At 46.8% G+C, this 27,309-nt stretch overlaps 1 protein-coding gene across 3 annotated transcripts in view; it reads left to right on the top strand.

Moving 5' to 3' along the window:
* Positions 1–224: 224 nt before the first annotated feature.
* mdfic (MyoD family inhibitor domain containing) overlaps positions 225–27,309 on the top strand; it is a 30,008-nt gene continuing 2,923 nt past the window's right edge. Inside the window, exons 1-4 of one of the 3 annotated variants that reach the window (XM_061253198.1) lie at positions 225–526; positions 818–978; positions 4,760–4,888; positions 21,361–21,618. In XM_061253198.1, the coding sequence (XP_061109182.1) occupies positions 516–526; positions 818–978; positions 4,760–4,888; positions 21,361–21,618 (559 nt within the window). In that variant the 5' untranslated portion in view covers positions 225–515. Of the gene's footprint in view, positions 527–789; positions 979–4,759; positions 4,889–21,360; positions 21,619–27,309 lie in introns of all 3 variants that reach the window. The other 2 variants (XM_061253199.1, XM_061253200.1) reach the window with 2 other exon arrangements.

The raw sequence follows: 27,309 nt of genomic DNA, 5'->3' as shown, positions 1-27,309 counted from the left end.
GATATTTGGTAATGTTTAACACAACTCACTGGGAAAACATCTAGCTCTCTAGCTCTCTTCTACTAGCTGTTTGAACTTGATAGTAGAAATAAAAGTCGCCACAACGCATTATTTTTTGCGGTGTGATTGTGTGGCATGTGTGAAGGAATATTCCGCACAGCCGTTCTCGGTTTTAGCCAGCAGGACCCAGAAGGCATCTTTCAGTCGCAGCTGGCAGTGCTTGTGCGAGCCTTTTCGGAATCCGGAAATGATGAAAAATGTTTCAGAGGGAGAAGACAAACTTTGCTTGTGAACTGGCGAACGAGAGAATGGAGAGTAGGGAGTGATATTGAAAGATTCGCGACGACAGCGGGGTAGCCCCCGGAATGAAGGATTTCTGAGGAAAGAAATCAATAATCAAGAGTGATTTGATCCCGCAGAAGTATTAAGAGCTAATCAACGCAGCCATAATGGAGTTCCACTGAGCAAAAGAGATGGAAATGACTCAAACTTGAACTACCAGAGGAGTTCTAGCGATGTTTGAAAGGTAAGTTGCTTCGGAATGTTTACAAAACATACGTTTTACGTGCCATTGAAGACGTTTAAATGGAATACTGGCAGCCTGTTTAGGTCCATAATTTCACTAACACCAAAACAAAGCAAAACCTTCCACAAACTTTTCGCAACATTATGTAATTTGCCAAGTTTGACGTCATTATCCGCAGTAAAAATGTACCCTTGGCTAACGGTCTTTTTTTTTTTGTTGGATTTTACTGCCTACTTGATTAACGGTCTCCTGTTTCACTTAAGCGTCAGCTCCTGTTTGTCAGTGTCGCAGGGTGATCCTCGCCCGAGCCTTTTTCCTCTATCGCGTGTCACGGGTGGCGACTGAAGAGAAGCGGCCCATGTCCCAGAAGACGGTTTTGTCTCCAGAAGGGCCTGTCGGGCCCGGCAGCGAAACTCCACAGGAGAGAAGCCAGCTCCTTTCAGACTCTCATGGTAAGACACGGCAGGCTACTGTACCTTGACACTGTTGTTGTTTTGTACCGACTGTTACAGTACGTCGTTTATAAACTTTGCCAACTTTTTTTCTTTCTTTGGTTAATTCCCCACATACCCAAAACCGGCGGTTTACACGCATACGGATGATGTTACATACTACCACTTGGAAGAAATGGTATTGCAAATTTGGATTTAAATAAATAACTGGACAGTTTGGTTGGTCGGGTACTTCAGCACTAAGTATTAACATACTTTTTTGTATCTCAATGTTTTGTTGCTGTTTACTCTGATTTTGTTTGCGTAACAAGCATAAAGTAATGGAAACATAGACTGATAAATATGAATATTTTCCATGTAGGCCTACTGTTGCTTTTTCCATGTAGGCTATTTCATTGTTTTGATGCTTTGTTTTGGTTACAGTGTTGCATGCACTTTTTAAATTGAACAAAGTGAAACTGACGAGGAAATTCAGTAAATCTGGTTTCAGCATGTCCGATTGATGAGTTTCCTTCCCAAAATGTCCGTTCTGTAAAACCAGACTCTCTTCAGTGAATCTGTGTAGTTTCATAGCAGAACGCTCACTGCTTCAACATTTTATTGTTATTTTTAATTTATGCAGTCATTTTCTTCTTCCCTTTTTCTGTATGTGGGGAAGAAAACATTAATACCTCTAAATGAATGTGCAGGTTCCTCCAAATTATGTCCTTTCGGATTTTTACCAAGCATCAGTATTCAGACCAACATTAGGCATAATAACGTTTTCATTATTTCTAAATAAAAATTGAAGGAACGCCTTGGCAGCTATTAGCAGCAACCACAGCCAATTATGGTTCTTAATTAACTTTCTAGTTGCTTTTAAGATTATCGTATGTAAAATAAGCTTGTCCCCATTTTTTAATCAGGCATTGAGCCGTTGCCATCCTATTCATACTGAGTGCTATTACAGCACTGTCAAAAAACCTAAAGTAGGACAAAGTAAGCAATCATTAGATGTGCTGAAGAATATGGTTTCTCTCAGAACATTCCAGGGTTGACCATGGACTGTGGATTCCCCTCTTAGAGAACTGTAAATGTCTTGAGAACAGACCCATTTATTTTCAATAGCAACGGTTAAATACCTCGATGCATCACACACTACTGTAGGCCGTTAAATGCGTATTGATTTTTACAGTCGCGTGGCTGATGGAGATCGGTACACAGCAAAGCTAGGCTAGGCCCAAACCTCTCTCTCGCTCTCTCTCTCTATCTAGTGCAGGGGAAAGGTACCTTATCTGTCTTATTTTTTGATGCCCTTTTTGTTGCTTACAGTGGAGTTACCAACACAGGATGGAGATACAAACAGTATCAGTGTTGGGAGGAAATGAGACATTTGTGGTGAAGTATAGAGTCATTGGTCATGCAGTGCTCTGTGGGAGAAAGGCTCACAGTGTGTCAGTATACCAGGCCAGGACACTTGACCCAGCAGTGAGCCAGACTGCATGCTCAAAATTCTTCAGAGAGGATGGAACTGACAGCGTTGGAGTGTGGCTTTGTTAGTTTAAGGAACCCAAACACGTCTTTCGGGAACTTTGCTTCGGCTATAAATGGCGTTGACAGTGCTGTACCTTGTGAGCAGTAGAGCGAACATCGAGGTTGTCTCTTTCCTGCGTTTCTGCTGTGTGTGAAGGAGAGCTGTGCAATCTTTGCACGTGGACATTTACCGTGGCTTCAGACCAGGTCCTTCCTTAGCTTCACGATCGCCCGTGACCGGTCTCCTTGAGTTTTAGGGACAGCGGATGTCTCCACTCTTTGTGCTTCAAAGCCAAGGTGTCACTCTGTGTCCTGCGTTACTGCACGTCCGTCGACCAGCCGCCATTTTGGAAGGAGCCCGTGCTTGAATGATTCACGGTGATACGCTTTCTCACAAACATGTTGAATTTGGCATCCCTTCAAGCTTATGATGCTGTTGTCCTATTGCATGCCAAGCACCGTTATAAAACACCCTGTTTTATTTATTTATTTATTTATTTACTAACTTGCTAACTTATTTATTTGTTTATGTGTTTTTTTTGTGCATTGCTAAGGCAGGGATACTCGATTGTCAAGAGCCGATGTGTGTTCTGTCTCTTGTGTTCCTGCCTTGCGTTTAAGTGCTAGCATTAGCACACTTTTTTAATTTACACAAATGCCAGGTTAGACTTGTAAAAAGCTTTGGCACGTAATGTGTACCCCGGAGCAGAGCCCAGAAAGCAGAATCCAGAAATCCAGCCCCCGCCAGAACACCTACACCCACGCTGTTGTGCAACTGTCCTGCAAATAAATAAATAAATAAATAAATAAACAAAAAATAAACGCTTTTCTCAAGGTGAGGTCCAGTAAAATTAATCTCCCACATCTCGTTTGCAACCGTTTATTTTTGGAAAATTCCACAGGACATCTGTATGCAATTTAGCGGAGGGAGTGTACACTTGAAATGGCCGCTTTTGTAAAGATAAATAAAGAACTTGGTCTTTAATAGCAGAGCACAGTAAAATTTGTGTACTGAGAAAGGCTCCTCAGTGTATTCACGGTATGAAAGAAAGGGAAAATAAAACCGTAACGCCTTTCCAACATTATCGGCTGGCTAACATAGGCTCGGAAAAAGGAATCAGATTATGTTTATTCAACTGTAGGTGTATTAGTTGATGAATTAGTTGTGCACGCATCCTTGATGCAATTGCCTGACACGGGGCATGTTTGTTCAGTTTCCGTACGACGGGGAAGGGAAGGGGTGGGAGAGGATGTCGATGGTCGGGCTTGACAGTTTCAAATGTGAGAGCTGTGTGCCGCTCACTCGTACCTCCTGTTTTTCCACTCGAATTTACATGTGCTGTACGTTACTGCTGCCTGGGCTGTTTCTGTTCTGGATTATTGATGTGTGTATGTTGTGTGTCGTGTGTGTGTCACGTGTATGTATACTGTGTGTGCATGTTTGTACACATGTACAGGCGTGTGTGCTTGTGTGCGTGTGTGTGTGTGTGTGTGTGTGTGTTTGTGAGAGACGTGTGCCTTGTGACGTGTGTGTCTGTGTCTGTGTGTGTTTGTGTACTGAATGTGTGTGTGTGTGTTTGTGTACTGAATGTGTGTGTCTGTGTGTTTGTGTACTGAATGTGTGTGACGTGTTTGTGTGTCTGTCTGTGTGTTTGTGTGCTGAATGTGTGTCTGTGTGTTTGTGTACTGAATGTGTGTGTGTGTTTGTGTTTGTGTGCTGAATGTGTGTGTGTGTGTGTGTGTGTGTTTGTGTATTGAATGTGTGTGTGTTTGTGTACTGAGTGTGTGTGTGTGTGTGTGTGTGTGCGTTTGTGTACTGAGTGTGTGTGTGTGTTTGTGTACTGAGTGTGTGTGAGTGTGTGTGTTTGTGTACTGAGTGTGTGTGTTTGTGTACTGAATGTGTGTGTGTTTGTGTACTGAATGTGTGTGTGTTTGTGTACTGAGTGTGTGTGAGTGTGTGTGTTTGTGTACTGCGTGTGTGTGTTTGTGTACTGAGTTTGTGTGTTTGTGTACTGAGTGTGTGTGTTTGTGTACTGAGTGTGTGTGTTTGTGTACTGAGTGTGTGTGTTTGTGTACTGAATGTGTGTGTGTTTGTGTACTGAGTGTGTGTGTTTGTGTACTGAGTGTGTGTGTTTGTGTACTGCGTGTGTGTGTTTGTACTGAGTGTGTGTGTTTGTGTACTGAATGTGTGTCTGTGTGTTTGTGTACTGAATGTGTGTGTGTGTGTGTGTGTGTTTGTGTACTGAGTGTGTGTGTTCTTCCTCTGCAGATGTGTGTGATAATCCCCGTGATTCATCGCCCCCAGAGGAGGAAGTGGCCGGCGGCCCTGGCGAGTCGCAGTCTGAGGGGCGTGGCTCCGCGCGGGGGGGAAACTCCTCCAACAGCCACCTCGTGAGAAGTGAGTGACTGAGCCCAGCTCAGGCCGGCCGGTACGGGGGGGCAGGGGACCGTGGGCCGTCAGTGTGACTGAGTCCAGCTCAGGCCGGTACCGGGGACGGGGGGACCGTGGGCCATCAGTGTGACTGAGCCCAGCTCAGGCCGGTACCGGGGACGGGGGGACCGTGGGCCATCAGTGTGACTGAGCCCAGCTCAGGCTGGCCGGTACCGGGGGGCAGGAGACCGTGGGCCCTTACAGACGGCCTGGGGGTCAGAGCAGGAATCCAGCCGGCCCAATTACGCTTGGGCCCGCTGTCGACGGGTCACCAGGACCCGACGGGTCACCAGGACCCGGACTCCTCGGCACGGCCTCAGAAACACGCACCCGGTAATGAGGCCCGAGCCTTTACATGGACACCGGCATTCTCCACATTCATGTCATTGTTGTGACTCTGTGCGTTCTTCCTTTTTGCTTTGTTTATCAAAATGACTTCAGATAATGTGTGTGTATGTACCGCAGGGTTTGGCTCGAATGCCTGGAGTATTTCAGCTCCTGTATTTCAGCTCCCGATTCAAAGCTGCTTATTTGAATATTTAAAGGCCTCCTGCCTTGTCGCAACACACAGGTTCAAATATCAGACTAAATTCCGCCATCATTTTACATTTTACAAACTTAGGAAAGTTTTTTTTTTTTTTTGTCATCAGAAGGCGCTTTCTTGCACCATACAGCCTTTGCCTGCAGTGGAGTTAGTATTTGGAGATGGATTTTCCTAAAGATTTTGATAAAACAGACGGTCTGTTGTGGGAAATGAGGGTGCCGGACATGTTGCAGATTTGCGCGTAGATGGATCGAGTGTTGTAGAATTGGTTAAACCGGGCCAGAGAACGTGAACATCCACCAGCCTCTAGTGTTTCCAGGCCCTGGTGTTTTCAGGGACATCTGTGGGGTTTTTTGAAGACGACAGGGTTTTCACCTCAAGTATGAGGAATCGCAGGGTTGCAATGGAGAAACCCAAAAAATTCCTATAAAAATAAATCTATAAATAAGTTATAAAGATTCGGTTTTCCGGACACCGTTTTCTTCTTTCGGTTGTGCTAATTGGGCTTTTGAACTTTTCAGAGTGCCTGTGCTTGGTGCTTAAACTCCTTCCAGCAGCAGAACCAGCGCGTGTGCGCATGCATAAAGCAGAAACGTGCGCAGTGCCGTGCGAATTCCTCCCGTTCACCGGCACTCTGCTAACTAATGCATGAAATCCAATATCGCATCGAACTGCCATCCACCTGACTGCAGACCCCATAAATGAGTTACACGTCTGACCCGAACACTGCAGCATCAGATTAGTCCACAACTTAAAATGGCTGGAGGTATGTTCTGTATTGCCTCTTGGTTAGATTTGCCGTGTAGACTTCACTCCTGGTTTAAAATAGTTCAGTCTTGAATGACCAATGAAATGATGCTTGTGATCCAAGCTGTTTAGTGTGAGCATTAATCACTGCTTCACTGCAAAAAAAGTATCCTCTTTGCCCTTATGATCTTTTGATGTCTCATCATTTACTTATAAAATGCTACATTATGGTAGAAACTTATTCCTTATGCAGACAAAATTGATTGACATTACTAATGATTTATTATCGGTTATTGGCCATGACATGGAAATGATTATCGTTGTCTGCTGTGATTATAATCTTTTGACCTGGGTTCAATAAGTTTTGGATTCAAATACTTTTCTGTGCTCGATTGAACTTGAGCCAACCATGAGGTCCAGAAGGTGGGGTTTGCACTTTTTTGACAATATGTCGTGGTTTCCAATACACCCGACAAGCTCAGTAAAGCGTAGAGTAGTTTAGAGTAGAATCCAGAAGGATTGCGTATTTGATGATAATGGTGATCTCCCGTGGTGTTATGGTGATGTGACTAGGACTGTTGGGATGTGAGAGGTGGCTGCTGCTCGCTTTGGTTATGTAATGGAGATGTGATTTCAGTGACTCATCAGGATGTTATCACGGGGATCTCCCGTTGAGACACGGAGACGTGTTCGGGTTTGATAAGCATAGGGCCCACTGCAGTGTCCTCTGCAATCATACATGGCTTGTCCAAAGGAAATAAAACGAATCCAGATATCTTAAAGAGAGAAGCATCTTTGGTTGCAACCGTTTTCTCATGCTTGTTGCTCACAAGGACTTCCATCCCAGCACACATGGGAACCGGAACATGGTTTTGCCCTTTTGCCATCCAGCAATGAAACAGACCCACATCTACCATTTGTTTATACCCCGTACTGTAGGAGGATTCCCACGGTCAGTTATGGTGATGATTTATGCAGCATGTATGGAATTAGCAGCGTAATTCTTTCCGCAGCTGCACCAAAATGAAAGGGATGTTTCAACTCCCCAACATAATCTGTGCCCCCCCCCCCCCCCTTCTGTAAGGGCCTCATGGTGTCTGCTTACACCTGCATAGTTCTCACACAATTATGTCTAATGTTTCTGTGCTTCCTTTCACTTCCCAAATGTGTGTTGTGATTATCTCTGTGTGGCTGGCCTGCCGTTGTGCTCTTTGCTGTGCAGTGTGTTGGTTCCCAAAATTCCAAAAGTTCCATCAAGACTCTTGATGGAAGATAGGTTCCCTCTGATAGTCAGGAGAGAATACCTGAATCCTGAATTTGGGATGATCTCTGAGGTTTGTCCGGTTCCTTCCATGCTGAGAGACGTGGTGTGTTATGCGGCGATAATGCCGTCAGTATGTTGCTGGAACACAGCACGCCCTCTGTCAACTGAGCAGCTTGTTCTTGGCCGATCTTGGGAGCTTGCTTATGTAATGGGGAACATTATCACCGTCTTCTGTTTATTTTAGCATTCAGAATCCTTCCTTTGCTGAAAGAATGGGTTGTTGAAATGTTTTGTTTTCCTTCCAGCAAAATGGTACCATTAACAATATTTAAACAAACTGCTTTTACACGTCCATATGAAATAAACTATGGGAAACTAATTTGAGATTAATTTACCGCAAACTTACGTTCTTATCTCTGTGAATTCTAGCAAATGCGCCAATGTAGTTATTTTGCTTCATGACTGAATGAGAAATGGTGGTGATTGTTTAATACTGGTAGTTTTTGTTGCTTGCTTGCGGCTGCTCTTGTTTTCTTGAGATGTTGTCTTATTGCCCGTAACTGGATTACCTCAGTGCAGTCTGCGTGGGTGGTCCTGGCTGTGCCCATAGTGCCTGCAGTGTGCTGTGTTTGTTTACGGAGTTTAGGAGTCAACAGTTTGAGGAAAGTGTTCAATGTTTTACCTTCACAGGCCTGAAATGTGAAGTTGAATGTGAATTTATATTTGTCTTGTATATCACTAATAAGTGACCCTTCCCTTATAAGGAGGACAGGCTAGAGCCTACGTATTTTGTGAAATGTTTCTATGCTCTTTCAACAAAATCCCAGCACTTTCAAATTTGTAGTGGGGGGAAAAAGTGCAGAAATTTTTGCAGGCTGAGAATACTACCTGAAACATTTGCTCACAGATGAGCTCAGCCCTTAGAAGAAGAAAAAAAAGGTGGCTCTTTTAATTAGTCTCACTCTCTGAGTTAAAGGGGGGGAAAAAACCTCTGAATTGACTACACAGAAATATCGTTATCAAAGGAGACTTTCGAGCGCGAGTAGTGCAGAAAGTAAATTGTGGTGACCTAATGCCAGTTTCGGCATTTTATCGCCACATTATTCATTGAATTGTTGAAGACTTTTGAGTGCTCTTCTGGATAAAGCAGACACTGTTGAAGAACAGGTATTTTTATCTTGGGAAATACTGAAGTGAAGCATTAAGGTCAAGTAATGTCACCTTACGCTTTGCAGAAGATATTAACCGGGCGCTCGAATGGCTGGCTGTCTGTCGGAGATTGCGCCTTTAATTTTGAAACCCCAAGGTTGTTCAGTTGGCGGAGAAATGACCTTTTGGAAGGGAGTGCGTGGAGGGAAGGCGACACGTCGCTCCGGAGAAGGTGATTGCGCGGCAGTTGTTTCTTTAACCGGAATAGAGTTGGCGGTATATAGCGGTGGAGATTTATAGGTGCTTGTGTTGGAATGATCAACTGATGGCTCCACGGAGAGCGTTTCTTCGCCCGTTTCTGTAGACCAGAGTCGTACCCAGAGCGGGTCGACAAACAGCGTTAGCCACGGCTGAAAAACGCGCGCGCGTTCAGTCGAGTGTCGGTTTAAGAGCTCCTTCAGTCTTTGACTTTGATCTTTGGTTAACCTGTAATCCTATACGTTTATGCGCTAAAATCCGTTAAACGCGTTTAATAATGCGTCTGGGCCGTGTCTCGCGCGTCGATCGTTTTAAACTCGGTCGTCAGAAACAGGGAGAGGACAAGAGAGGGAGTCGCAGAGGGAAGGCAGTTCGGACCGGTTTGCACACTGCCGTCGTTCTGATTAAATTTTGATGCTAATTTCTGGTGTGACAGAATTGGGCCTGATTGTTGTTATGCTGGAACTTAATCTTGATCTTAATCTTTAGACCCCTGCTTCCACTGAAATCATGTGGTAAAACTAAGTGGCCATTAAGGCAGGAGAAGTAAGTCTCAAGTGATTACTTCGCTGTGGGCCGCAGAACAGTAAACTGCGTAAGTAGGGTGAAATGCTACTGGAGAGGTTGATTAAAATGGGCACTGTAATCCTACCTCACTTCTAATTATTTCCTCATTCTGTTGTTATAAGATACGTTTCACGCAGGCAGTTCCAAGCAACCTTAGAATTTTAATAATTGTTGGGAGGCCTGTGCGTGAAATGTTGTTTTATTGTTGTCATGGTGAGGTTATTATGAAAAGCTTCACTGTTGGGATTAATGAAATGTCTTGGATTCGTGGTGAAGGATAAGAAGTGTGGCGTTGTGTTGTGTGTGTGTGTGTTTCATCTCACCTGGTTGTTTTTCAGTTTGAGGAGTGTGTTGGGTCACCTGTGGCTTGCGCAGTAGGAATGTTTATTTTACTTTTGGGTCGGGGAGCAAGCCTAACCAGCAACATTAACTATAACTATCACTATAAATGTAGCATTTTAAAAACTCAAGTGGATGGTAAAGAGTCCCCACCACTACAATGACAACGACAGTGACAAATTTGCTGAGATCACATTCAGAACGATTATTTTCCAGCTGCATGAACTGACAGCCAATCTAAATCCAACCAAATTTACAGTGCGTCATGTTCAAAGCATAGCCCAGAGACCATTTACTGAATGTTATCGTACATCAGTGTGGATGCTCTCATTGTTATCATTATAGTTGTAGTTCTAGTTTTCGTTTTTGGTGCGGAGTGGCTTTTACAGCTTTACTGAACACCCGCTGTCCAACCTGGGAGAAACCGCACTTCAGACGGAAGGTTGTGTGGGGGGGGGGTGGAGGAGTAGAGGGGGGTGGGGGTGGATTACTGTCCCCCCCTCCTGCTCCTAACAGGGTTGGGGCTGTGACACCGGGGTTAAAACCCTCTCCATTACGGGGATCTCTGGCGACGCTGCCCTCCTGGCCCACCCAGTTTGCAGGTTCACTGCTCTCCTGGTAGGTCATTCTGTCAGGGCTCTGTGATCGCTGGAGGATGACTGGGGTGGGTGGGTAGGGGGGGGGCGCCTGGTTCTCCCCCGCCTGCCGTGCGTGCTGCCTGGGCCTGTGTCACGGAGAGGGGGGGGTAAAATCGATGGACCCGTCTGCGAAGCCCCCGCTGGGGGGTGAGCTCTGAGATCGCTCCTGTGGTCTGAGCCCCCGGCTTACGGCTGTGATTGGCACCCAGGGAGGGAGGAGGGGGGGGGGGGGGGGGTCAAACAGCAGCGACCCACATCGCTGTCTCTCCACTGTTACATTAACTCCAGTAAATGCTGAGGTTAACATCGGGCACATAATGTTGCCAAATACCTCTCTTCTCTTTATTGTTTTGGATTATTTATTTATTTATTTTTATTTAGCTGTCGCCGTCTACAGCAGGCGGTCTTCACCGCGTTATTGTTCTTGGTTGGCGTTTTGGCGCGCGCTTTCGGCCGTTGGCTTTGATGCGGAGCGGGGGCGGGGGCGGGGGCCGGTGGGGGGCGGGGCGGGGTGGAGTTTGCGATGGCCTCCACAGGCTGTTTGTGCCATCCGGCTCCAGCTCCGAACATTCCGGGTCCTTCTGGAAGCTCCTGCGTCAACGCTGGTCCTGGAAGCGGTGGAATCTGTTAGTCACCGGCGTAACTGGAACCGAAAAGGCCCTCTTTTCCCCCCCTGCTCTGGTCCCCACTTTGTGTCGGGCTGACGGGGAGGGCAGTGCTCACCGAGGCCTGCTGTCTGGCAAGGCCTGCGCTGAGTCACTGCATCGGAGAGCTTTCTAGCCTTGAATAGCTGTATTAGCGTGTGTGTGTGTGTGTGTGTGTGTGTGTGTGTGTGTGTGTGTGTGTGTGTGTGTGTGTGTGTGTGTGTGTGTGTGTGTGTGTGTGTGTGTGTGTGTGTGTGTGTGTGTGTGTGTGTGTGTGTGTGTGTGTGAGAGAGAGAGAAAGTGAGAACACATTGACTTTTGTTGTATTTTGTTTTGCTTTGTTGTTATGAGTTTTGTTTTTCACCATGATGCAACATCTTTCTGAACAGCCCCACAGTGCTTGCAGGTGTGAGGGGCGGAGATATTGTAAATGCAAATCAGAAACAAAAACCCTGGTGGCTTTTTAAGAATTAGTGCCAGCCAATCATGTGACGCGGAAATGAAACCGCACTCCTCTGGAGCCTACTCTTACGTATCAGTCAAATTACGTCCAGACTGAGTTACGGAAGAACTCCGCCATCTTAAGTTCATCACCGCTCCGGTTATCTCAGGGTGTGCTATAAAACATTTCCCCTTCTTACCTCTCACAAAATGGCAGTGCTGCAAAGTGAACCATTTCTTTCTCCTTCTTCTTCTTCTTCTTCCTCTGTGTGATTCACTTAAAGAAAAATGACATCTCATTGGGTGTTCTAATGATTTATATAACAGTTAGACATATTAATCACTCAAATGTTTCATTTTAAAATCAAAGGATAATTGATGGTCCCCTCCACCGCCCCTCCGCAGTGAGGGCCCAGGTCAGGGGAACGGCGTCTCCGCTCGCCACTCGCGCTGTAAGAAGTAATTAAGCTGAACAAGGTCGCGGAGGGGTTGCCTTTTCCACTCAATCAGAAGCCAAATTACCAAATTTGAAATTAGTGAATCCCAGAAGTCCTATAATCTTTGTCACTCTTCTTATCCGGAGAAGGGAGGGGAGCGGGGGCGGGGGCGGGTGGGGGGGGAGAATCTCGCTCTGAATATTAACGCGCTTCCCGACGCCCGATCTCGTCAGCGGTTCTGCGCTTTCCGGACGAGTGCCCGAATTTTGACTGATTGTCAGAGGGAATTAAAAGATGGCCGCCACGCAGAAACCGCTGAGTAATACTGACTGCCAGCCTGTGGGCCGGGCGGGGGCCGAGGACTGAGAGCCGAGTTTCAGAGTCCCGCCAGACCAGCGGCGGTACGGTGCTAGTGACACACCATCATGTCATATACTGGAGGTTCATACAGGTGTCATATCCTGGAGGTTCATATAGGTGTCATACAGGTGTCATATACTGGAGGTTCATATAGGTGTCATATACTGGAGGTTCATATAGGTGTCATATACTGGAGGTTCATATAGGTGTCATATACTGGAGGTTCATATAGGTGTCATATACTGGAGGTTCATATAGGTGTCATACAGGTGTCATATACTGGAGGTTCATACAGGTGTCATATACTGGAGGTTCATATAGGTGTCATATACTGGAGGTTCATATAGGTGTCATACAGGTGTCATATACTGGAGGTTCATACAGGTGTCATATACTGGAGGTTCATATAGGTGTCATACAGGTGTCATATACTGGAGGTTCATATAGGTGTCATACAGGTGTCATATACTGGAGGTTCATATAGGTGTCATACAGGTGTCATATACTGGAGGTTCATATAGGTGTCGTTTCCTACAGGTGTCATATACTGGAGGTTCATATAGGTGTCGTTTCCTACAGGTGTCATATACTGGAGGTTCATATAGGTGTCATACAGGTGTCATATACTGGAGGTTCATACAGGTGTCATATACAGGAGGTTCATATAGGTGTCGTTTCCTACAGGTGTCATGTAGGTGTCACTTTCGTTCCATCCGTAGTCGCAGGAAACGGCCCAGCCTCGGATAAACAGTGAATATAATTGGAAAGGTAATTGGACAGTTGGCCTCTGGGCAGTTTCTGAGGTGTGATCAATCGCTTCCTCCGTGCATGAGGCTGAGCAATACGAATCACGGTGACATTTTCAGCCTTTGATCAATTTTACAGATGGATTAAAATGGAAGATTTTACTGAAGTGGAGTGCACTTGAAACTCCTTGTACTCATGTGATCTATAGTTGAATTAACAGTGAATATTTTTTATTTTGTTAGTTTTTTTGACAGGTCCTGATTTACTAGATTTACTAGATTTACCTTAGGCAGATTAGTGTGACAACAGCAGCTACACTGACCTGCTTCTACTAAAACCGGCTCTAGCTCAAACTACTATGCTATTAGGGGTGTTATTCCCCATACGTTGAAAATGTAATTGAATTTACAGTACGCTGTCGAACTGCATGTCGCTGTTCCTGAAGGAGGGGAACACTCAGTATTCATTTAAGAGGACTGCGCTAATGAAAGCTGATTGATTTGTAGCGGAAGATTTATCCGGAATTAAAGTGGTAATTGCAATGAATTACGGCTACAGACCTCAGTATCTGCTGTTTATTTCCTCAGCACTGCTGTGTTTGCGAAAGAAGCGTGTGGTGCCAGGTATGTACCATCAACATAGTGTGCACAGAGGGCAGTGTCCTCCAATTAAAACCTGACGGCTCATTTCTGGGCTTGTTTTTCCCTGCACTCGAGGCAGTCTTTGTTTTGGAGTGGGAAGGTCAAACGGTAAATGGGTTTTGATGCGCACGGAGCGGGGAGAAAATGCAAAATAGACTCCCTCCTTTCGCTGTTTTGTTTCTCTAATATAATTCCCATGGCTTTGTTACTATAAATACTGGTATTGAGATGCGGGTTTGTATGAATATAAATAAATAAATGGGGAGGAGGAGTGTCCCTTTTGAGTTGGAACTTGCCGTCGACGCCTCGTGGCCGTTTTCGTGTTTGTCGGGAGGAGAAACGGAACCCCGGGCAGTCTGAGGGACGCTGGGTATTCTCCCCGCGACGGTCACTGTCGCTTTTCCAAATTAGCATCTCAAACAGACGGGGTAGGCAGGAAGACGCGTTAAAGAGGTGTTTACGTTACGAGACGCCGAACCGAAGGCGCGCGGCGTCTGGCACCGACCCAACCGCTGAATTGATTGCTGCTTTGTTGCGGCGAAATTTGAAGTGGCCGTTCAGAAAAACGCAGAGCAGAGGTTGGTGGTTCCGACCCCAGGGTAGCCATGATAAGATCCGCACAGCTGTTGGTCAATCAAGTGTAAGTCACTTGGGATAAAAGTGAGAAATAATTGTTATTATTGCTATTATTATTATTATAAATTGTAGAATGACAGTGTCTTTATGGCCAGTGTGTTCAGCTTGGGTTGGTTGGGAGGGGCGTGTCCCTGCTGTCCATTCCCTACTGAAGGACATCCCTCATTGGTCAGAAAATATTGCGGTACATTGTCTGCATTCTTGAGGACCTATAGAGATTGCTCTAAATTCCCTCCATACTGAATTTGACTGGGACCTCTGGAAATATTCAAAGTGGAATTTCATATATTAACTGTAAAAGAAATGCTGTAATTTCTAATGCTAAAATATTTTCATTTTCATATAGGGCCTACGGTGGAGCATATACTTTTCTTTAGCTTTAGTGTTTAGTGTTTAGTGTCACTCGAAAAAATCAATATGCTAACCAGATGAAGTCACATAGAAAGTGTGAAAGAAAACAGTAATTCGATCAGAATTGGAGCACGGACATCAGTCATTACGAAATCGGCAGCTGTGAACGTTGTTGACAAGGAACGGAGCCCCCAGCAGTGTTGAAAATCAATCGCAATCCGCTCTGTCGAGGAGAAGGTCCGTAGCTTTCGGGTTGATGGAGGACAAATTATCAGAGCAGTAAGTCCTGGGACGTCAGCCAATCGGGTTGCTTTCTGTCCGCAGGAAGCATACGGGAAGGGATTGTGAGTCAGCAAACACGGAAAGCCATCCGATTGGTTGCTATTCCAGGCAGCCAATGGAATGGCTAGAGTCATCATGTGAGTCAGCAGGGTGTGAAAGCGGAATGCCTGCAAAGGTGTGGCTACACTGCAGCCCAAAGAGAGAGAGACCCCATTACATTCTGTTCGTAGCTACGTAAATAAGCCGTGGCTAATGAATACGGCTTTATGGACTGAGCCGACCAAATGAAACCTTTACCAAAGTGATGGAAAGACAAACGTTTTTGGGGAAGCTGCTCACTCTCCAGAGAGCTGAACTTTATCAGCGTCTTTGTGAAAGTAATTCAGCCTCTGCAACTCTGTCTCACTCTGTCTTCATCGATTATGTAAATGTTACGTAATAATAATGTATTCATAATGAATCAACATTTGCAGATTAATCCAGCCTCATTGGGGTGGGAGTTTTAAAGGTGCAGCGAGAGACAGCAGCCCAAAATACTGCCAATGCCGCAGAAGAGTGAGCTGGTGAGCCCACCAGTGGTGATGGGTGGGGGGGGGTGCCCAAGCCCAGCCCCCCCGTGACCCACCTCTGACCTGCTGGAGAGGAACTCTGAGGCCTCTCAGCCTGAAATGAGGTGCAGGCTTTACACAGCTGCGGCACGCGCTTGGCGAGGCTCGTTGAGTTAAAACACGGCGTCTGTCTCACACATTGGCCAGCAGCATTAGTCCTTAACTTTGATCAACCGTCAGTTAAAATCAAGACTTATTTTTTTTTAGAGAGCCTTTTCAAACAGTCTGTCGAGTTCAGTAATGAATACAACTCTTGATTTAAACTGAGCTTGAGGGGAAAAATATGTAATGCTTTACTGTACTTTATTCAGGTTATTTTTACAGGGACAGTGCACATTGGTAAACAGTTGTGTGCCAGTTTAGCCAAAATGGCTCGTTTTCGACTGCAGCCCCATGGCAGCTACATTAAAAACAAATAAAAAATGCTGATCTTTGCTTGAAAGTTAAGAACAAATATTGATTAAATTCTCACCGGTGGGTCTTAAAATGGTTCATGGTATTAGACTATTATGTCTGTCAAACCAAATGGCAACATTTGATGTATGCTCTTATCAATGAATGTGTTCAGAAGTGTTGCTCAACAAAAATGGGTTCTTAAGCTCTTGATTTTACGTCGAAGCTCCAATTGATTTCACAGTCCTAGCACTATTCGAGGAGACTTACATATACTACATATGCCTTTGGCTATAGGGTAAACACATGTGCTTGCAAACACACACACGCACACAGAAACGCACACGCACAAAAAACGCAATGTAACACATATTTCCTGCTACTTCCTGAAATCTTTTTTGGCAAGATACAGTAGCTGAATTGGTATTTTGAGCTGAAATAATGTAGTGTGAAATTCCAATGAAGGCATGCTCCGGCTTTGTCAGATAGGAAGCAGGGGATTTAGCAGACAGTTGCACACTCACTCACTTTTTAAAGTTCAGGCCTAGAGCCTCCCCACCTCATCTCGCCTTACCTTTTGACACACACACACACACACACACACACACACACACACACAGGCACAAAGACCTGAATAATACATTTTTTTCCCCTTCATTTCAGCGTTTTATGTTTTGCCTCTTCAATCCTTCGTCGCCCTCTGCATAAAGAATCTTTATTGATTTTGAAACAGGAAAAAATGTAGTTCTTCACGCGAGAACGATGTAGCAGACCACAATGCGCAGTGTTTCAAAACTAGAATGGATGTCCTGATTTTCTTTTTTTTTTTCTGTCGTTTCTTTCCGTGCGGAGAGGCGCGGAGGGGAAGCGCTCGCACGCGGCTCCACGCCGTGGCGTGGCGGTTAGGAAACGGCCCGCTATCCCTCCGCACCGCTTCCTCTCCCCGCGCGGCCCCTCTGTGGGGGGTATTCACCGCACTGCTTGTGACAAATGGCAATTATATTTGTGTGTTCTTGGCGAATCCATCACACGCTGGCCTTTAAAAACGCTCCCTGGACGGGCCGTCCTGTCAGCCGGCGTTCTGGGGACCGAACCGGAGGGCCAATCCCATTCTGCGCGGTCCCTGCACTGCCATGCGCCGTTTCCCAGCCAACGCCGCCATGAATAATTTAGCTTTCCCGCGTACGCTGCGGCCCGCCCTCAACAGTTGTTCCTGGATGGGAGATAAGGGGGGAATGGGGGGGTTTCGGTAAAGATGGATTTTACATTTTCTTTTTCTTTTTTTTTTCTTCAATGCCCTGTTTTAACTTGAGGTGTATGTGTGTGTACTTGTGATCTTCTGGGTGTTACCAGCTCTTGTTCTGAACCCCTACCTTTGAATTTTGAATCACTAATGATTATTTTGAGTCCACATTTTCGGAACGCACACCCACACACACTTTTGTGTATGTGCACATGAGATGTGTATGGACATACATTTTTTAACTGTGCAGAAAGGCACATTGGCTTGCCTTGCTGATAACTGTAAATCTAGGTCTGTACAGATGTGTTTGTATGTAGATTTTTGGGGTGTGGCCAAAGACAACCTTGACTTTCAAGATAGTAAAGTCAGTTGACGGTGCGATGAGTTTAGGCATGTTTAGACTCTTCTCTTTTGGCTTTTGAGGCAGCCTGGCCCTCAGACAGGGAAGCTGAGCTCCTGTTCCAGAGACCGCTCTGTAGGAGGGACACAGTCCTGACCGGAACATGACCACACCCTGCTGAGGTGACTGACTGGGTTCCCAGGGACTTGAGCTGCCATTTTGTGACTGAATCTGGACCAGCCGTTTCCCTTTTGCCCAGTTTATGTTGTGGTTTTATATGTTCAAAATCCAGGCTAAGCAAGGGAAAATCCCCTCTGGAGCAATGTGGGGTTAAGGGCCTTGCTCATGTGCCCAACAGCTGCACTGGGGCTTGAACCAACCTTCCAGGTCCCAGTAAAGCACCTTAGCCACTAGGCTATAGGCTGCCCCACTAGCACTAGCACTTGCAATATGTCTGCAATAAGTGGTGTTTGCTATTTTAGCGGGGGCTGATATTATTGGCCCTCGAGGAAACAACATTTAACATTTGCATTTGGGCATTTACTGTACCAGACGCTCATATCCAGAATGACTTACAGTTTACAATTTTGTATTACAATTTTTACATTACACACAGTGCACTTATACAGCTGAATATTTACTGAAGGGATTCAGGCTAAGTGCCCAAGGTTAAAACAACAGTACCAACTAAGATTTGAACCCATTATAGTACACTGGCGGCACTATAGTATATTTAAAATTCTCCACCGAGCATTATGGGAAATGTAGTCAGATTGTTCCTGAAATATTTTGCCATTCATATTGCACCCATGGACTAAAGGATATAAATTAGAGTGAAGGATATGCGTTTGATATGCGCATATTCACCAGCTGGGGAGGATGGTAATAGCTGGCCATTATTGGTAGGATATCTATCCTCTCTCTATCCTTCTGCTCTTCTTCTTTTCTTTGTGAAGAGAGAGATTTTTTTTGTCTTGATTCTTTGGCTGTTGTTATTACTGAATTTGCGTCAAATGGAAGGAGATGAAGAGGGGGAATTCTGGAAGACTACCTTCCTCCTTGACTTTGAAGGGTTCCTTAAATCAGGACATAATGTCATGTTTTCGCCATGTGTTCTGGAGTTAAGATGGAAAGCTGTTTTTATAAATTAGAACAGCTACTCACTGCAGTGCACATGTGTTGATAGCAGGCCTGTCCACCATCTGTGTGTGTGTGTGTGTGTGTGTGTGTGTGTGTGTGTGCGCATGTGTCTGTGTGGTGTGTGTAGTGTATAGGGTGTTGTGTTTTGTGTGTGTGTGTGTGTGTGTGTGTGTGTGTGTGTGTGTGTCACGCTGATAAATGTAACCGTGTGATGATAAACATTTCATGTATTGTTGAACGCTAGACATCGTTGAGGAGTAATTTGTATCCGATTCTTCAGCATCCGGTCTGCCATTGTTCCAGAGCCTTCTTTCTTCCCTCTGAAAGGGTATTCAGATCCAAACAGCCGGACGGATCAATATTCCGCTTTCTGTTGCCTTCAATGCCTTTTGTGGAATGTCCAGTCCCTCTGTTAACTGCGCCCGAGACTTCCGGAAAGCTCCGCAGCGCTGGGTTAGAGCGCTAAGATTAGTGCTGGTGGGGTGTGGAGATAATAGGGTTTGTGTCCCTATTCACACGGGTTCCTCCAAATTAATGTTCGCAATAAGTGTTCCTCGAGTGTGTTTGTGTGTGTGTGTGTGTGTGTGTGACTTTGACTTTGATTGTGGGCTTTGTGTTTTGTTTTTCACCATGATTAAAAACCTTTCTGTATAAACCTGTGTGTGGGGCCACATTGCAATTAAGCTGTGGGTTCTCAGTCACCTTGGTGCAACATGTAAAAATGTTGGCTGATATGGTGGTGACAAGGCCGCCTTCATGGCAGATCTGGGTCAATTACATCATTGTTTTTGATTCAAATGCTTTTCTGCGGTCGATTGATCTTTTCTGGCGAAAGAGGCCCAGAAGGCAGGGGTTGCAGTTTGAGAGTATTTCATAGGTTTACTATACACCAGAGAAGCTCAGTAAAGCGTAGGAAATTATTTGAATCGAAAATAATTACGTATTTGATCCTGGTTATTGCTTCATGGTGGCAGACTTAACCCACTAAACTTGAATGAAAACAGACAGCTACCAAAAAAAAAAAAAAAGTTAACAACAAAGCCAAATATTTTGTAATGTCCGTTGACCTACAGCTTGAAAATAAAGCTGCCTTTGACCTCATTACTATTTATTGGGAGGGAAGTGAAGATAAAGGAAGCTTCACATTGCGTGGTTTACGACCCCATTTAACGCGGTTTTACCTGACCGTGGCGGGAGTGTTCGCGGGAGGGCTGCGGGTGGTATTTGGGTGAAATAGCGGCACGGTGGTGAGTCGCGGCCGTGTGGCGTGAGGGAGAGGGAGCGCGGTTCAGGAGGCGCCGTTGTTTGTGAGCGCGTGCGTTCAGACGCACCCCGGGCGGAGGCCAGGGCCGCTGTTTAATTGCGCTGTTTTACATTCCCCTCTGCGGCCTCCCGGGCCCGGCCCGGCTCCGGTGCTCCTCTTGTTAACAGTAATTGAGTTTGTTGGTTGTGCAGTCAAAATACGCCACGCGGCACCTCTGATTTCCGAGCGCGCCCCGGTATTTTACAAAATGACACTTTCATAAGCTGTCACAAAGTTTGGCTGTGATTGCTGTTGTCACGGTTACAAAATGCGGAGTTTGTAAAAAAAAAAAGAAAAATGAGAGAAAAAAATTAAAAAGGTGTAGAGAGAAAGAAGAGGAAGAAGTGGGGGGGGGGAGAAAAAGCGAGAGATGTTGAATATACAGACAAAAAAAAATGAATAATTCAGGAGCGCTCGTGAGTGGTACGGGGGTCTCGTCCTTTTATAATGCAGATGGAACATAATGCCAGTCCCAGCAGAGCTGAATCTGCACCGCCGCCACTTCTGAAAATGCCAGCGCTCCGTTTTATCAGACGGGCCGCGCTTGACTTCTCACAGCTGTCAGACGCGTGGAGACGGGGGAGAATAAGGGGCCGCGGGTGGGGGGGGATGGAGCCAGCCTGCGGGGTCCCCCCCCCCTCGCCTCCCCAAACCCACCTGGGTGCTGCTCCTCCTGGCGCGGCGTAGCGGCTAAACGCTAGCGGAGGGAGCGCCGGCGTCTGATCGCGCGTTTACAGAGCCGTGTTCGCTTAGCGTTCCTCGCTGCGGCGATGCTCCGTCCTGTTACCGGAGCGGGCTTGGGGCGGCGCGGGGGGGTGGGGGGGTACGCAGACGCCATTAATCGGCGCACAGACAGCCGTACGCGGGCTTCCCGCGGACAGTGCAGCCCTGCCGGTGGGGCTTTTATCGCAGGTTAATGCGTTCGCCGCCCGGTTGCCGTGTCTGCTGGTCCGGATCGTTATGCAAACGGCCTGTTGTTTTCCTCCTGGTGAGCGCGCCCACAATCACGAGGGCTGAGGAATTTCAGCCTGAGAAGGCAGCTTGAATTTCGCATGCTGCTACTGTTACTTCTAAGTACATTGAGTGTTTTAGGATTTTTCCAACAGGGATGGTAGTTACAGGAGTAATATTGAGGTGATCATGCACCTTTTTCTTTATTTTAAGATTCAGCTGAGAAAATACGTGTTCACAATGTCTGATGCAGTTTGCTTTTTTCAGTAATAAAGAAAAAAGATTCACTTTTTTCTGGAGGAGGAAAAAAAAAATCGCATTATGAATCAGCCAGGCTGCGTTGCGAAAGAGCATTCATTCAGGAAGAAGCGGTGGCATTTTAAAAATAACTCCTCTCTCATCTTTCTCTTTTCCAGCTCAACCTCAGCGGCTTCCTCACCCCACTGCCTCCGTGGAGCCCGGCGGCGGCGACGGGGGTGCGGGCCAGAGCCAAAATGGCCGCCGCGCGGCTCTGAGCAACGGGGCCGCGCCTGAGCCCCGGAGGCAGTCCTCTTCTACGGTGTCCCACAAGGTCCAGCGCAAGCTGCAGTCCAGCCTGTCTGTGCACAGCGACGGCAGCAGGAGGAGCAAGGGCAGCTCTGGATCCTCCCACAAACCCGGCTCCTCCCCCGAAGGTACGCCCCTCCCCCAACCACGGCTCCTCCCCCAACCACGGCTCCTCCCACACACATAGCCCCTCCCACAAACCCTCCCCCTCCCCCAAACGTAGGCTCCTCCCACAAACATGGTCCCTTCCTTGAAGTTAGGTTCCTCCCAAAAGGTAGGCCTCCCCCCTTTAATCCACTACATGCCCCCGCTGCGTTGCTGTTCTAAATTAATAACTTATTAATAACTTAACAGTCCGAATGCTTAAGCAATAAATCTTATATACTCCGTTCCGATGTTATTTTTTTCGGCCTCGAGCGTCTGGATTCTGTCACACCACTGAAAGGCCCAAAGCCCTGCTCTGCAGTCCTGAGTTTGTGTGTATAATACCGTCTAATCAGGATGGACTTGCTTTTTGAAGACACCTTGTTCCTCCACCCCCCCCCCCCCCCTCGTTTGAGAGCTCTTTGGGAGAGGAGGAGCTGAGAGGAGTGGTAATAATGAGAGGTGGGGGTGGAGGGGGGCGAGAGGGGCGATTGTGGCGAGATTGATGGCCGCTGAAGGTGTGACCTTTTAATGAGGCCGGGCGGCGAGGGGTCCCCGCTGCGCGACTGCGTCCGGTCGCCGTGTGCGCCAGTCACCGCTAACAGCGTCCCGTCATTACCGCCGCGGATCACACCCCGCGCCGCCATTCCGGCTCCGCTCGCCGCCCCGCCCGCCCGCCGCCCGGCTGCTGACAGGGCCTGCGTCCGCCGTGCCAGCCTCATTAACTCCCCTCAGAGAGAGCGGCCATTCTTATTATTATTTCCTCTTCATAATGACCGTAAAAATGCTTCTTTAAGTGTGCGCGTGTGTGTGCGTGTGTGTGTCTGTGTGTGTGTCTGTGTCTGTGTCTGTGTCTGTGTCTGTGTGTGTGTGTGTGTGTGTGTGTGTGTGTCTGTGTGTGTGTGTGTGTGTCTGTGTGTGATTATGTGAAGGGTGGGTGTATATATGCAGTATATATACAAATTGCATACAATTAATCACCCAAAAAAAACCCAATGTTTTCAGTGAAATGTTACTGAATTTACTGAAAGCCTCAAAAAACCAAAGGTACTCAGTTTCTGCACAACAAGGCCGTCCCAATTATTTGCGAATAATAATAATAATAAGCGAAATCAGTAGTTGGCGAGCCGGTTGCCGTTTTAGTAGACCTGCAAATGGCCCCCTTCTGCTGTAATGCCAGCGTGTGCTCCAGCTGGCATGGACTCCACAAATCTGTGCAAAACCTGATGATTCATCTTATTCCAGCATTATTTGACAATGTTCCAAAGACCATGTTGTGATCTTACCGAATGCTTGGCTTTTGTCGGTCTTTCAAGTGCCCCCATATACGTTTGGTGCGGTTGAGGTCAGGTGACTGTGAATTGTGCAGCTCTTCAATAGCTCTTGCAAAAGCTCTGAATAAACTGTCATTTTTTTAAAAACTTATTTTCATGAATACATGGGGAAAAAACCCCAGATTAGATCAGAACTGCCATTGCTCATTTTCAGATATATGTCGTCATATGTCGTACACTAACCAGACATCTTAGAGAAAGACATCAAAAGGTTTTGGATATTGGTGTTTTTGTGGATTAGGAGAATTACAGACTCCAGGTATTATACTTTACTTTTAATATCGTGAAGCATTTAAACACAATTAACAAGAGCGGGCTGCAAAGAAGATGTAAAAGAAACATGATTTCTGACAGAGGCCAATTCCTTAGGACTGTTAATATTATTATTGCTGTGGGCTCCGCAGTGTGTCAGATATTTATAGACTCTTGTGTGCATGTTAGTGAACGAGAGGCTTATTTATATGTAGTTCCCCTTAGAAAGCAGCAAAGCTGCTTTTATGCTCAGTGTTTACAGAGATTAGCATTAATCTGCATGTCAGGGGAGGGGGAGAGTTACAGGGTGATAAAGCTCTGGATGTAACTGTGTCCGAGGCGGGAGATTTATCTTTCTGCTCCCGACTCCCGAGGAGGAACCCGCGATATCGCTCACACTGCGTGCCCATCGCTTAACCCCCATGTCCCAACTCTTCTCCAAGAAAGAGGAGGAAAGAATGGCTTATACTTACAAATAATACGCGCTGCTTGTTTGGAAAGGCCTTGGTGTAAACGCATGTTGTGTGTGCGGCTCGACTCCGGAAGCTTCTACTCATTCTGCCTGCTGGCAGTTGCGTTGTGCTGTGTTGTTGCTACATCTTAATTTCCTGATCAAATCAAAACTAACACTGTGTTTCACTTGGGGGTGTGAAACGCATGCTCAGTGTTTTGAAAGCCAGTTGCCTCTGAAAGCCTTTTTCAAATTCATCTTCTGGTTGCCATGTTGAGGGAACATTGGCCTACCAATGTTGGTATGTACGACTCCTCTTTGGGTTGCCATATTGGTATGACACCCCTTTGGGCTGACATGTTGGAATTACTCCCCTTAAGGTACCATGTTGGTACAGTGTGACACCCCTTTTGGGTTGCCATGTTGGTATAATGCTCCTTTGGGTTCCCATATTGGTATGACACCCCTTTGGGCTGACATGTTGGTATGACTTCTCCTTGGGTTACCATGTTGGAATTACTCCCCTTAAGGTACCATGTTGGTACGGTGCGACACCCCTTTTGGGTTTCCATGTTGGTATAATGCTCCTTTGGGTTGCCATGTTGGTATGACTCCCCTTTGGGTTTCCATGTTGGTATTACACTCATTTGGGTTGCCATGTAGGTATGACTCCCCTTTGGGTTGCCATGTTGGTGGCCACCCTTTGAGTTGCATGTGTCGCTTCCTGTCTTTTTTTTCCCCCTTTCTGCATCTGCTGATGTTTGGTGGCCCGTCCTCTCTGCTCCCTCTGTCTGTCTGTCTGTCCTTCCGTCCGTCAGAGCGCTGCCCCTCTCTCGTTCTGGCCTGTCTGTCGTGTCGCTGTGCTGACCTCCTCCTGGGCCTGTTGGAGTCGTGCTCGTCCTGTCTGCATGTGGCCTGCAGCCGCTGCTGCTGCGACTGCTGCTCCTCGCTTCAGGACCCCCCCCTCTCCGAGGAGCTGCGCTGCCCCTCCCACTGCACCCCCCACTGCGACCCCGGCCTCTACGAGCCCTGCTGCCAGCACGCAGAGTGCCTGGACTTCTGTCTGGAGTGCTCCGACCTCTGCCACAACAGCTAGGGCTGCCCCTGGCCTCGCCGGCTACGGTGCTTGACTCGGGCCTGGAAGGTTGGTGGTCCAAGCCCTGGTGTAGCCACAGTAAGATCCGCGTAGCCGTTGGGACCTTGAGCAAGGCCCTTAACCCAATATTGCTCCGGGCAGGTTTGGCCCCTGCTTAGTCTAATCAACTGTACGTCACTTAATCAGCTAAAGTAATTGTAATGTGGTGCTTGTGAGAGTGAGAGTGAGAGTGAGAGTGAGAGTGAGAGTGAGAGTGAGAGTGAGAGTGAGAGAGTTCAGGCAAAGGCCAATAACCCAGTCAGTGAGCCCATTAACCATCACAATGATTACAATAAAATACAACCCGCCCCCCCATTATGTGTGACCCTTAGGGGGTGCTTGTGCACTTATTCTGATGTAAAGGCCAGAAATGTGCAGATTTTTTATAATTCCGTATGGAATTATTGCTCATTAAAAAATATATAATAGAAGTACCATTATGTCTTTGACCAAGGGTTATGGGTATGTGTGTTCAAGGATTAAGCGAACCCGAAGCAAATACTCGCAAACAGATGTAAAAATATTCTAACGTGCATTTCCTCGCTTGCAGCGTGTATACACATATACAGCAGCCTTACGTTTCCTGTAACTCCCAGCCGCTCCTCCAAAACTGCCACTCTGCCCCTGAGAGCGTTCTCATCGTTCCCTGTACCGCTCTCTCTCCCCCTCGCTCCGGGACGCTCTGCCATCCTTCCCTTGTTGCCCCTCCGGTTTCCCCACGCGGTACGCGTGATTCCCCCAGCCGTTCAGGCCTTTCCTGGAGTCGGATGCTCCACTGTCAAACGTCAACGTTAAGCGTCATCACTGACACAGGTTTGTTAAACGTCATCACTGACACAGGTTTGTTAAACGTCATCACTGACACAGGTCCGTTAAACGTCATCACTGACACAGGTCCGTTAAACGTCATCACTGACACCCACCGTTAAACGTCATCACTGACACAGGTCCGTTAAACGTCATCACTGACACAGGTCCGTTAAACGTCATCACTGACACAGGTCCGTTAAACGTCATCACTGTCACAGGTCCGTTAAACGTCATCACTGACACAGGTCCGTTAAACGTCATCACTGACACCCACCGTTAAACGTCATCACTGACACAGGTCCGTTAAACGTCATCACTGACACAGGTCCGTTAAACGTCATCACTGACACAGGTCCGTTAAACGTCATCACTGACACCCACCGTTAAACGTCATCACTGACACAGGTCCGTTAAACGTCATCCCTGTCACCCACAGTTAAACGTCATCACTGACACCCACCGTTAAACGTCATCACTGACACACAGGTATCACTGACACAGGTCCGTTAAACGTCATCACTGACACAGGTCCGTTCACGAGGCAGCGGCAGGCCAGCAATAACTCTTCCTGCGGATCTGTCCGTCTTCTCTGTGTACATAACCTCGCCGTGCCTTTCCCGAGATCCAAACCTCATCACAGCTGCTGAATTATACATCCAAGTGAATAACTGAGTTATTGAAGTACATAATGTTATATATTTATATAATTTTTGTAGCATAAATTAAATATAGCCAAGTTCGTTCTCGTAAGGCATTCAGAATTTCCTCCGAAATCCAAATGAATTTAACTTTTCTGTGCTGTAATTTACTGCACACTTTATCGTTAATATTCACGACTGTGCTTTCTGTTTTTCACACAGTTACACACAGTATTATGTACTTTGCATGGTGCTCGGATTTACTGGTACCTAACATGGCTGCTAAATACGCAGATGCTGAGTTTGGTATTAATGGTGTCATGCGATTCCCTTTTAAAGTGCTCATAATGACACTGATCTGGCCGCCGGGTCGCGCGGTGTGAAGCAGATTTCATACGCTGCTTCTTTTTATTTCCGTCTGTGCGCTGCTGCTCAGTCCAGCCTAAAAAAACCCGCTCTGATTAATCAAATCTGCCAGTCCAGCGGTCCGACGGCCTGTGCGAAATACTCCCTTCTGATTCGCTCCGCTCCGGACACTTAAAACCGCCGGATAAAAGCCATGCAAATGCAGCGTTATTAAAGATGCTTTTTTCACATTTCTCCTGCCTCCTCCTCGCGCCTCCTGCTCTTCTCCTGAGGGTGATTAAAGCCTGCGTTCTGGCCCGGGGTGTTGGGGCAGGACAGCCTCTGGAGCTTTTACGGCAGGGGTGTCCAATCTCCCGAAAAAGGGCCGGTGTGGGTGCAGGTTTTTTTTTTTTGCCCAGCACCATGACACTGATTCAGCTCATTACAGTAGCCAATCATGGTCTCCAATCAGGTCCTTGATGAAGTAGAATCGGCGTCTCGGTGCTGGGCGTAAACGAAAACCTGGCCCCACACCGGCCCTTTTTAAGACTGGCCCCCCGGCTCTGTGGCCTCACAGCTGTGCGGTTTCCCGGGGAGATTCGCCTCGTTGCTGGGGCAGAGTGAGCCGCTCTGTACCCGTCTTTAACAAGCGACCGCCAGCCTCGCTATACAAGCGTGTACGCTCACAGTGCTATCCTCTCACTGCTCGG

Source organism: Conger conger, chromosome 8 (genome assembly GCF_963514075.1).
Source record: "Conger conger chromosome 8, fConCon1.1, whole genome shotgun sequence".
Classification (NCBI taxonomy): domain Eukaryota; kingdom Metazoa; phylum Chordata; class Actinopteri; order Anguilliformes; family Congridae; genus Conger; species Conger conger.
This window is presented reverse-complemented; position numbering and strand designations above follow the sequence as displayed.